This window comes from Cetorhinus maximus, chromosome 29 (genome assembly GCF_964194155.1).
Source record: "Cetorhinus maximus chromosome 29, sCetMax3.hap1.1, whole genome shotgun sequence".
Lineage (NCBI taxonomy): Eukaryota > Metazoa > Chordata > Chondrichthyes > Lamniformes > Cetorhinidae > Cetorhinus > Cetorhinus maximus.
Genome location: NC_135907.1, coordinates 12,179,812 through 12,192,118, shown reverse-complemented (window position 1 = coordinate 12,192,118; position 12,307 = coordinate 12,179,812). Strand labels below are relative to the sequence as shown.

At 41.7% G+C, this 12,307-nt stretch overlaps 1 protein-coding gene across 10 annotated transcripts in view; it reads right to left on the bottom strand.

Annotated features, from left to right (window-relative positions):
- Positions 1 to 242: 242 nt before the first annotated feature.
- Positions 243 to 12,307, bottom strand: part of LOC144669618 (activating transcription factor 7-interacting protein 1-like) — a 183,793-nt gene continuing 171,728 nt past the window's right edge. For 7 of the 10 annotated variants that reach the window (XM_078532158.1, XM_078532159.1, XM_078532162.1 and 4 more), the window contains 4 exons: positions 11,850 to 12,077; positions 10,661 to 10,879; positions 5,751 to 5,860; positions 243 to 3,570 (listed from right to left, as the gene is read on the bottom strand). In XM_078532158.1, the coding sequence (XP_078388284.1) occupies positions 3,154 to 3,570; positions 5,751 to 5,860; positions 10,661 to 10,879; positions 11,850 to 12,077 (974 nt within the window). In that variant the 3' untranslated portion in view covers positions 243 to 3,153. The remainder of the gene's footprint in view (positions 3,571 to 5,750; positions 5,861 to 10,660; positions 10,880 to 11,849; positions 12,078 to 12,307) is intronic. The other 3 variants (XM_078532165.1, XM_078532166.1, XM_078532168.1) reach the window with 3 other exon arrangements.

Genomic DNA, 12,307 nt, shown 5'->3' with positions numbered 1-12,307 from the left:
GCTGTCTGGTTCACAACCTGTTAATTCAGTAGAAACTGGCGTTTAAAGCTGAGGTCTTCCATGTAGCATCCAAGGTTTTAACATACTTGCCTTTAAATATTAAATCTATCAATTGAATCAGTCTGTTTCATTATGTACTATGAGCAGAGAATTGTGTGGAAAACCAGACAGATGAGCAGCCAGGGGTGGATCGTTGAAAACTAAATTCCAAGATCCATTTTAGTTATACACAAGAGAGAAGATAAAATCGATAGGATCTTTATTTTCAAACTATAAACTTCAGATTTTAGTGAACAAAATATCACTTAAAAGTAGTTTTAAGGGCAACACAGGATGACGCCACATTTCTGAAATACAACATTAGCACATTTAACTTGCAATTGACGGTATACTACTTTCAACAAAATAAAAAACAATTTAAAAAGGCAATATTTAATTACATTCAACCTGTTCCAGCATTTCAGTGTTTAATCCCTCCCTGGGAGAGAGATTGCTTAGTATTTATTACAAATAGATTTATCATAATTTATTATTGTACCCTGTGGCTAAAAGCCTGCACGATTGAGTAAATGTCAAATGCAAAGAGTTATAATTTGTTTTTTCTAGTGACAAGAGACAGTGTCTGTTCCCATGATTGCACAAATTGACAGCTATTGAATCCCTTCCCCATAATATGCAGCACAATATCCATTTGATCGGCAATGAGTGGCACCATTTATCTTCGCAGCCCCGAGTACCGTTTCCCCAGATACCACATAACATGGCATCCATTCCCCTGGTGCCAGGCAGTGCTCTTTCACAATCACACTGCACCCAAACCTTCGCCAGTGGACAGGAAGGCTTTTCTCCCCCCTCCTCTGCAGTGTGTCAGAAGGCTCTAATTCCCCGCTTCCCTGGAGATCACACTGCAAAATGTCTCCAAATGTAGTGAATACTTTCCTCCACCTTTACTGAATTTAACCCAAGGGTATACAAATACTGATGAGAATATTTTGGCTGTTACCAAGAGTAACCTGAAGCATGGATGAAATGCCTCAATTTTTTGCCATTCTCTTGCCAAAATTCATAATATTTGGACAAATATTTTACCAGTACTGCCCTCAAAAGAAATAAAGATTTGTACACAGTATTACTTTGTTCCTGTACAAGGTCACAATGTCACAATAGTTCATTGACATTGCCATTTTCAAGACTTGTTTTCTAGTTTAACTATCGATTCCTAAAAAAGTCTCTGGGTTCATGTTAGCTCCTGGTCCTATCCAGAGATTTTTAAGAAAAGCCATGGGTTAGAATATTTATCATGTATAAATCACATGGGAGCAGTGACCATACAGCTGGCACCACTGCTGCTCAGGCACTCCGTTCTAAAGTGGATACATAGTTCTCATGTTATCAGCTGCATCTTGAATTGATATCACCTTGTAATTAAATGGATGCAAAATATTTCATTTTATTCATCAATGATTTGATTTACAATAATTCCTGACTGTGGTACAAGAGTGCAGTGATCTCACTGGATAATGTACTGAGAAGGATTTGCCTTATGAGTCACCATCCCTTGCATGTACCAATGCCTGAGGCAGTGCATGCGCGCACACACACGTACATCATTGCCAATAACTGTCACCATATGACACAAAACATACAACTTACACAAGGGAAGTTGGATTTGCCTTGTCTCTTTAGAAAGGTCTCCATCCCAGATAGCTGGTTGGGATGTTTAGAATGGTTTTCGATAGTAAAGTTGGCTAAACAACACTGGCTGTTATCTACCATGGTGCAAGCATAAAAACCCAATGGTGAACTCAGAAGCCAGATAAGGAACCGTCCAATACTGGTTGTCCGCAACTGCTGCAGGAAATAAACAATAGGGGAAGAGTGGGGAGAAAATGGTTTGTGAACAATTTGCAGGTCATTTAAGGAACAGGCACCTTATTTCTGCTCATGCTGACTGACCTGTCACAGCCCTTCCAAGGATAAGCAGGTCCAGCTGCATGCTCCCGAAACCGACTCATTTTGACATGCGTACTAGATGACTGGATTTTTATTTTGTGCTTGCTGATTATGTCAAGTTAGGCATGAAAGATTTGTTGCATGCAAGCAAGAATATATACAACATAGTGGCTTTAATGGGAGAGCAGGTTTGAGATTTACATATATATATATATATTTTAAAAAATTCATTAGACCAGAAAAGTGGTACTGATGAAAAGGGCTTTCTCAAAGTGTCAGATTCACTGTCTAGTGACCACACTATGAAGTACTTCTTTCACACTGATTAAAAATATATTTTGAGAATTTTATCTATGTCTCTGGAGCGCACAGATTACTCTGATAACACACTTAACAAAAGCTTTTGGCAAAAAAACCATAGAATCTGCTTTTATTCACCTCCCACCCCCTCAACACATCTCACAGAAAAGCATCTCATTTTAAAAACTTACAGTTTCAATGATCTTACTGGATGTGAACGATGAATGGAGGCGTGTCTGATTTCTTCGATGAGGCCCACACAGTCGATTACAATGTCTCTAATAATCAAGTATGCAGTCCATTGCAAGTTGCATTTATTTCAGGAGTATTTCAGACAATGCAATAAAATCCATTATCCTATGGTCACTGCTGATCAATTTTCACTGCTTTCTGAAGTGATAGCTAAAGCCGCAGTGAAAACAGTTTTTAAAAAAAATAAGAACAATAAGATAATACATGTGTGAATTATCACTTTAACGGTCCATATCGCGCGTCACATTTGGGAATGTTTTTCTTTAAAACCCAACCCAATTGATGACCATAGAATAAACAAAATATGCCACTTGGTGCTGCTGCTTTACCAGTGACTCGATCGCACCAAACATCTCCCAGTCAAATTGGGTCTACGGTGATAACAGAAGCAACTTAGTTGTGGCAGCAGTAATGCAACACCACATGGTGCAATATTCTGTCTTTATTTTGCTGCAGATCAGCGCTGTCTAATTTATACCATGACCCTCTTGTATATATGCAGTGTAGTGTACACAGATACCAAGTGAGTCAGACATCTATAGAAAAACTACAACACGTCATGCATGATGTAAGAAAAGAAATGAAAAAATATCATTTTGGGCTTTGTGGTTCTTTGTTTTTCTTGATTTTTTTTTCTCTTTTGTTGAATTAATTACCCTGAGTCGACATCACATCAGTCGACTGTGGATCGCAGAATGCCCCATATCGGCCGTAAACGTCCTTTGCTCGGACTGCAAAGTAGTACTTGCTTCCGGACACAAACTGAGTAAGGGTGCAGGCCATAGGAAGTGGCAATGCCTTCACTTCTCCAATCTTCTTCCATTGAGATGGGGTTGTGGTAGCAGGATCTTCATGGTAGGCATAGAGATGGTAACTGTCCACAAGCGCACAAGAACGGTCCACTTCCAGGACACTCCAGGACAGGACAATTCCGTTTTGACTCTGGACACGTGCCAGCTTCAGGTGAGGCTTCTGGGGCGGAGAGGTATTAGCAGCCTCTGGAGGTAACCGCTGTGGCGCTTGGGCCTCAGGGAGTGGTGCGGGGTGGATGGGTCGAGGTGGCTCCTGCATTAAAACAGACAACGGAGAAAGTCATTTTCAAACTCAACACCTGGGAAACCCCATCCCAGGCTTTTGCAATATGTATTTTTTTTTTAAAAAATAGCTATCAGTGCAACATATATGAAAGAGTAAGGTTCTGGAGAATCTAAAGAAGCTCCATAAGTAGAGGGGAAATAAAGAAATAGAAAGATATGCTTGGGTGTGATGAAGTAGAGGGTGTGATGAAGTAGAGTGGGAGGAGACTTATATGGAGCATAAATACTAGGTCAGTGGGGCTGAATAGTCTGTTAATGTGCTATAAATTCGATGCAAAAATCACAAAATTAATAAAAGTAGAAGGACCCAGCAGAATTATTTCTTCATGGCAAAAGATTAGGAACTATGGAACATGTTGCAGTTGTACAGAGTCTTGGTCAGACCGCTTCTAGAGCACCATGTTCAGTTTAGGGAAGGATACATGGGCATTGGAGAGGGTACAGTGTGGATTCACTAGAATGAAAACAGGGCTTAAAGGGTTAAATTATGAGGACATGTTGAATAAACCTGACTTGTATTCCACCAAGTTTAGGAATGATCTGATAAAATTAAAATAACTTGCCTGTGTTACAATCAAGAGTGACAGCTGAAACAATTTATTCACTGAGAATGGTCTGAGGAAAATGAACTCAAATCACATAATTGCTGCAGAGAATCTACTATCAGAGAAGGTTTTACTGTCCTACCACTGATGGTGGGCAGAAGAGAAATTGGGAAGAGCTTAAATTTTATTTTTGATAAAGGAGGGCAAGGAAATTTGTAATTCCTTTCACTCCATTGTTTCTGTTGGTGTTTGTATTTATATAGTGTCTTGTTGCATTGACAGCTCTCAGTGTTTCAAATTAATTTTGTTACTGTTTTAGAAAGCAAGTTAAAGAGCAGGAGCAAGAAGTTTGGATGATGATTTGAAGCAGCAAGTTTTACGAGTAAATAATATAAGCGCTAAAGGAGAAGGATTTCTAACCAAAACACCTGCTTTACAGCTGCATATCCTGGCAGCCCTGAATTATGTTGCTTAGAGGACATATTTTGTTTTCCATGTACACCACTCGTAATGGTGAAACTCCGAATAAGAAAGCCAACTTCCTTCTGCACGTCAGATCTTTGCCAGGTAAGGGGCGGATACACCACTGTACACAGGTGTCTGTCAGGCAGGAGGTGGATACACCACTGTACACAGGTGTCTGTCAGGCAGGGGGCGGATACACTACTGTTCACAGGTGTCTGCCAGGCAGGGGGCAGATACACCACTGTACACAGGTGTCTGCCAGGCAGGGGGCGGATACACCACTGTACACAGGTGACTGCCAGGCAGGGGGCGGATACACCACTGTACACAGGTGACTGCCAGGCAGGGGGCGGATACACCTCTGTACACAGGTGTCTGCAAGGCAGGGGGCGGATACACCACTGTACACAGGTGTCTGCCAGGCAGGGGGCGGATACACCACTGTACACAGGTGACTGCCAGGCAGGGGGCGGATACACCTCTGTACACAGGTGTCTGCCAGGCAGGGGGCGGTTACACCTCTGTACACAAGTGTCTGCCAGGCAGGGGGCGGATACATCTCTGTACACAGGTCTCTGCCAGGCAGACGGTGGATACACTGTCTGTATCATTCATCAGGCTGCAGAGTAGCTGGTACAAGTGCAAAGGTTCCACATCTCATTCCGAGACCATGTGATGAAGTGATTGGCTGTTCTTGGCAGGATGATCACATTCAAGCTCTTGGTGCCTACGTGGAGTTACCAACTGTGTAGATCAGCTAGCTTAGCATGAAGTGTGTGAGAAGAGGGCCAGAATGAGACAACACAAATGAAAGCAGATTTCTTTCATTTCCCCCAATGTTCCTCGCCTTCTGGCTGATGCACATGATCTCAGTTCCTGCGAGTCCATTCTGTCAATCACATCACCACATTATTTATGAATTCCATAACAAACTTTCTTGAAACTGGGACTCAATCTACAGATTTAGACAATCTCAGTTGAAAGGGATTTTCGCTCAGGTAGCAGAAAGCAGTATTTTAAGTCTCCCTTCAGTGATGGATGTCACATGACTCAATCCCTACACCTGATTGTGGCTAATGTTCAATTATTGTACAGAATCAATTCCAGTGCCTGTACACCAACACCTAGAATGACTTACCTGTGAAGGCCGGTGATGTACTGTGAACTGAGGCATATTCGGCATCACAGGGATGGAGATTACATTATTCACAATGTAAGATGTTTGAGGCAGCCGGACTGACATACCTGCTACATAAAAAGCAACGCGTTATTTTGGAGTATTGCACATTCCATCATACAAAACTGGGTCGGGGAGAGGGAGGGGGGGTTACCTCCAGAATATGACTCCGTCTAGGCATCATAAAAAGGCAATCTAGTTGCAGAAGGACTTAAATTTGATGTAGCTTAAATTTGATGTAGCATTTTATTGTAGTCCGCGAAAGATGGCCTTGCTCAGATTAATGATTATGGCATTTGAAAACAAAACATCCAAAGATTTACCTTGGTCAGCAATTAAATCAAGAAAGGTAAAGGATGCAGTGACCTTACGTTTAGTCAGTAACTACATTACACCCACTGCACTAGTATTCCAAAGAGTTGTGATGAATTTATTAGACCGGTGAAAATAAGAGCGCAGAAACCTTGCCCTGTCCAGCATACATCAGCCACTGGTTCCCAGCAAGTTGCTCCTGTCCATTTAAATAATGAATACCTATAAACTTATCAAAAAGTGAATATCACTGTTAAGATCCTTTACATTCTGGTTCTGTTACCCAATTACCTAACACTAACTACGGAGCTAACTGAGAATCTATATACATTATTGTTGCACAAGATAGCGTCTCTGTAAGAGGCCACTCTGGGCCAACTAGGATCTGCTCTTTATGCCCAAAATCCAACCATTTATATGAAGATGCAAAAATGTTGAACAGCAACAATCTAGCTAGTCCATCTAGCCTGAGATGTACAGTTACGATGCCATAAGCATCAGATTCAGAGATCTCCTACACCTTAGGGGAAATGTTTTCATTCAGAAAACCTGGGTGCACATAAATCACGGAGTTAACATTCAGGTACAGTGAGCAATTAGGAAGGCAAATGGTATGTGGTTTTTGTTACAAAGGGATTGGACTATAAAAGAAGTCTTACCACAATTATGCAGGGTAGATGAAGCTACACCTGGGAGTACTGTGTGCAACTGTGGTCTCCTTACCCAAGGACAGACATATTTACCCTAGAGGGAGTGCATCAAAGGTTCACTAGCCTGATTCCTCAGATGAGGAAATTTGTGCTATGGAAGGGGAATTGAGTAGATTAGACCTATATTCCCTGGAGTTTATAAGAATGAGATGTGATTTAATTGAAAATTATTTAAAATTCTTAAGGAATTTGACAGGATAGATGCTGAGAAAGTGTGTTCCCTCGCTGGGGAATCTAGAACACAGGGCCAGTCTCAGAATAAAGGATTAGGTTTTAGGATTGAGAAGGGGAGAAATTTGTTGACTTGAAGGATTGCGGCTTATTGGAATTCTCTACTCCAGATGCTCAGTCATTGAGTATATTCAAGGGCGAGGGGATAGGTTATTGGATTCTACTGGAGTTGAAGGATATGGAGAATGTACATGAAGGTACATTCGTGTTGAATGATGGGCACATTCAAAGGGCCAGATGGCCTATTCCAGCTCCTATTTCTTATGTTCGGTGACATGCAGCCTCCTGGCAAAGTCAAAAACCTAGATGAGAAGTTCAGTTGAAGATATTTTCCATGTCGTTGATTCTACCAGATTCACTGTCTCTTCTGTACCATTGCTCCTCCTTCACTTAAATTTATGAAGGTGGATTAAAATTCACAGGGATTAAATTGTCCAGATGCCGCATATAGTTATGACAAAGCGTAAGAGGGCAATTTTCAAATTTGTGTAACAAAGGCAACTTGCAAAATGCATAATTTTTCACTGTTGATTTTTACTAGGTGTTTGATCAAATGCTCTCTCCAACAGCTGTGGTGAGTGGAGTATCAATCAGTATAGACACTTATGCATAAATAAGCCCAGCAACTACAGGCCAATCAGTTTAAGCTTGATGGTGGGAAAGCTTTTAGAAACCATAATCCGGGACAAAATTAGCAGTCACTTGGCCAGGGTAGGTTAATTAAGTAAAGCCACCACAGATTTCTTAAAGGCAAATAGTGTTTAAACTAATTTGATTGAGTTTTTGATGAAGTAACAGAGGGCTGATGAGGGTAATGCAGTTGATATGGTGTATATGGACTTTCAAAGGGCCATAAAGTGCCACATAACAGGTTTGACAACAAAGTTAAAGTCCATGGAGTAGAAGGTAGCAGCATGGATACAAAAGTTGGCTGAGCGACAGGGAACAGTAGTGGTAAATGGTTGGTTTTTGGATTGTAAGAAGGTACAATTGGGGTTTCCAGGGGTCAGTCCTAGAACCCACAACTTAGCTGGGTATATAATCAATAACTTAGACTTGGGTGTAAATTTCAAAATGTACAGATGACACAAAATTTGGAACTATTGTGAAGTATGAGGATAGTGAGATCCAAGAGGATAGACTGGGGGAACGAGTGGACACATAGCAGATGAAATTTAATGGCAGAGAAATATATAGTACATTTTGGTATGAAAAATGAGGAAACTCACTACAGCTAAAGGGGGTGAAGGAACATAGAAACCTGGGGATGCATGAGCACAAATCATTGGAGATTAAAAGTAGCTAAAAAGGCATATGGGATCCTGGGCTTTATAAATAGAGGCATGGAGTACAAAAGCAAGAAAGTTATGTTGAACCTTTATAAAACATTGGTTCAGCTGTAACTGAAATATTAGGCTAGATTTTCACTACTGAGGGGGATAGCTCAAGTCGGAACATATCCCAACGTGCCAGACCCGCTTTAGTTAAAACGTGCCCCAAATCACACCATGTTTGCTGTGGTAATGGAAGGTGGGGGGGGGCACAGGGAAGGAGAGGGGCTGTGGGACTCAGTCAGGCCCACTGAGTACAGAAGCGGAGGGTAGGAAGCCACAGGGGCAGGCAAGTGCCAGGTGTTTAAGGAAGCATGCCTCTGGGACTTCATCCCAGTTGTTTCAGAAGCTGTTAGGCCTTCTGGGCCTCATCTCTCACATCCTACCACCCACACTCATGGGCTCTCAGACCCTCCACACCAACTCTATAGCCATTCACCCAGTATCCACCATGGGCAAACCCTGGGAGCCACGTGGAAATAAAAAAATGAACTTCTAACAATCTAACACAGCTCTCACTCATCCACACTTGATAGTTTAAAAACTGCCACCATAGAACCCACTCAAAGCTTAAGTAGTTAAACTCTTAGAAAAATCAACTTTGTTTCACACCCCACAAAGATAGCTAATCCATTAATCGCCTCTTTAAACTGTCAAATTGTGAACTCAGAACCCTACTGAGATAACTGTAGCTTTTGAAACTTAACCAAGCATTCATAATGACATAATGATAGCCCTTGGAGAAACGTAAACAAAGAACTCTACAGAAACTCTGTTTACATCTACTCTATCCATTTGTGAGTCCCACACTGCGGGTTAAGGACCTTGCAACAGCCAAAATGGGGTCTGTTTGAACTCAGCACTAAGTTCAAATGGGCCTGCTGAGTTCATATTTCTCTTGTTGAATCATGCCCCGCTCCCTTTTCCCTACTGGCAAAAATTGGATCTGTCAGAATTGGACACAGTGCCTCCCACCATTTTAAGGTCCGCTGTATCTTCTTGACTTTGCAAAAATCTGGCCCGTTGTCTGATTCTGGGCACCACACTTTAGAAAGGGCGTGAAGGCTTTAGATGGTGCAGAAAAGATTTACGAGAATGGTTCTAAGGATGAGGAACTTTGATTAGGAGGATAGATTGGAAAAGTTGGGGTTATTCTCATTAGAGAGGTTGAGAGGAAATTTGATAGAGGTATTCAAATCATGAGGTGTCTTGACAGATTAGATTAAGAGAGACACTGTTTCCATTGCTAGAAGGGTCAAGAATGAGAGTGCATAGATTTAAGGCGATTGGCAAAAGAATTAAAGGTGACATGAGAAAACATGTTTTTAGGCAGCGAGTGGTTAGGATCTGGAATGCATTGCCTGAGAGTAGAGGCAGCTGCAACCTTGGCTTTCGATAGGGAATTGGATAAGCACACGAAGATAAAAAAATTGCATATGGGGAATGGCCTGGGGAGTAGGACTAGCCGGGCTGCTCTTGCAGATAGCCAATGTGAACTCAATGAGCCTTCTTCTGTGCTGTAACCGTTTTATGGTTCTATTATTCTAAAGAGTACATTTAATTCTTGCGTCTGGTTTTGAACCTGGTCCAGGCAGATTGATAAATAGCACATCTCTCAGCTGGCGGCACAGGAAATTCATTTTCAAAATGAAATAAAATCAATGCTGTGAATTCCTAATCAATCCAGGTGGCAGCATGGTTTCCTAGAGTGGGGCATTCTGGATAAGCTCCCAACTTCTCACGACATCAAAAGAGCTGTTGCAGGATGAATGGCCTCTGCCCTGTTGGAAACATCACTGCAGCAGCCTGGTGCTGAGGAAACCCAACATGGCAGGTGTCTGGCCTGGAAAGACATTGGCACGTCATGAATGAACTGCTGCACAGTGTACACTTCCTGTCTACAAACCTGACTTCCTACTGTCATGATTTTTGGTTATGCTTTCTTGTCAACATGTAACATTGTACTTTGCCACGTCCACAATTCCCATGTTCACAGTTCCCATTCAATTCTGTTACACCAAAGTGCAGTTACAGGTTCTGCCACTAACTGGCTGTGTGGACAGAGTTTTTGAATTCTTGTTCGCAACACAACCACAAGCTTGATCAATAAAAGAGATTAAACTACTGTCTGCATGCAATGCCACAGACCATTTACTAACTCGTTTTAAATAGAAGCTGAATATTCTTGGGAAATAATAATGTATGAAAAATGGATTGGATATATACTGTTCAAGATTGTCCTTCCCCTTACAGTAAGCTAAACTTAACATATGAACAGTATCCTTACCACTAACTGGTGGTTGAGGGCTGGGCTGTCGCATAGCCTGGCTCTGTGTTGTGACGGCACGCACTGGATTGTGACTTTGGTATGGAGGGGGTGTTGTAAAAACCGTTGGGTTTGTACTTCCTCTTTGGAGAGTTGGAAGGGGTGGTCTCACAGGGGCCTGTGATGTTGGTGGCGGCATTGGAGGACGTTGATGCTGAAGCATGTTAGCACTTGTTTGCCCTACAAAGAGAACATATTAAACATTTTGTCATGTCTGCTCTACATTTTTAATAAGACCAGACTTTTTAAATAGCCAAACCCGTGGCTTGCATCTATATCAAATCTTTCACAATCTCAGGATGTCCGAAAGCATTTTATAGCCAATTAAATAAAAATCTTATATATAATCACTGTAATGTAAACAGCAGCTAATTTGTGCACAGCAAAATTCCATGCACAGTAACGTACTATTGACCCCTTTTAACATTCTGAAAACCAGTGCTAACACAAGCATGCTAATACGCTTAGTGCAATCGTCCCAGAAGCATCATGTTATCAAAACAGACAATTACTTCATAAAATGTGTCTGAATACAAGCTACTGAAAATGGTGGCAACATTAATACAGGTTCTCTTTCCCCAAATTTCCACTCATGAACAGAAAAAAAGAGCCTCTCTGAAGACTCAACTGATAACATCCAGTGCAATAGAGCCACCCAGTTCATGAAGATTAAGGAAATAAAGAGCTCGCACTGCTATACTGCCTTTCACAGCTTCAGGACATCCCAAAACGCTTCACAGCCAATGAAGTAGTTTTGAAGTGTAGTCACTGTTGTAATACAGGAAATTTGTAAGTAGCCAATTTGTGCACAGCGAGCTCCTGCAAACAGCAATGTGACAATGACCAGACAGTCTGTTTTAGTGATGTTGGTTGAGGGATAAATATTGGCCAGGAAATTGGGAGAACCTCCCCAAATTCTCAAATAATTCCACGGAATCTTTTATGCCCATTAATCCGGTTTAGCATTTCATCCAAAAGATTTCACCTTTGATCGTGCGGCATTCCCTCTGCACTGAAGCATCAGTTTAGATCATCTGCAACTTTTAGAAGTGTAACAATTATCAGCCACCTGACCCTCACCACTTCTCAACCCTAATACTACTGCTTGGATGTGATCAGAAACTGTGACCATTAATATTGGTTCCAGTACCTGTTAGTACTCTACCTGCAGACACGCTGTGCACGTTGGTGGTCTGTATGGTTAACCCAACTGTACCCGGGCTGTTCTGCGGTGCTGACAAGTGGGACTGTGCAGAAGTCTGCTGTGGAGAAATTCCCTGGGGAGCTGCAGGGGGTCTGACCTGTGGCTGGACAGTGGGTGAAGATACTGGAAGCTGAGTTGTTCCTTGGTTAACAGCCTGATTCTGTTTCCTGGCATCTAGGCAAGAAAATAGCATATCAGCCTTTTGTAAACATCCACAGTGCAGTATCACCCCAAAGAGAGGGGAGAACTGTTTATGCACACATTTATTTAAAAAGATTGTAAAAATAAGGGGATGTTATGTCCTCAACATCCAAGCTCAAATTTTACTTAAGGCTCTATAAACCATCCCAGTATACCACTCAAACATTCTTACTGCTGTAATGAGGTATTTCCTTCATGCAATC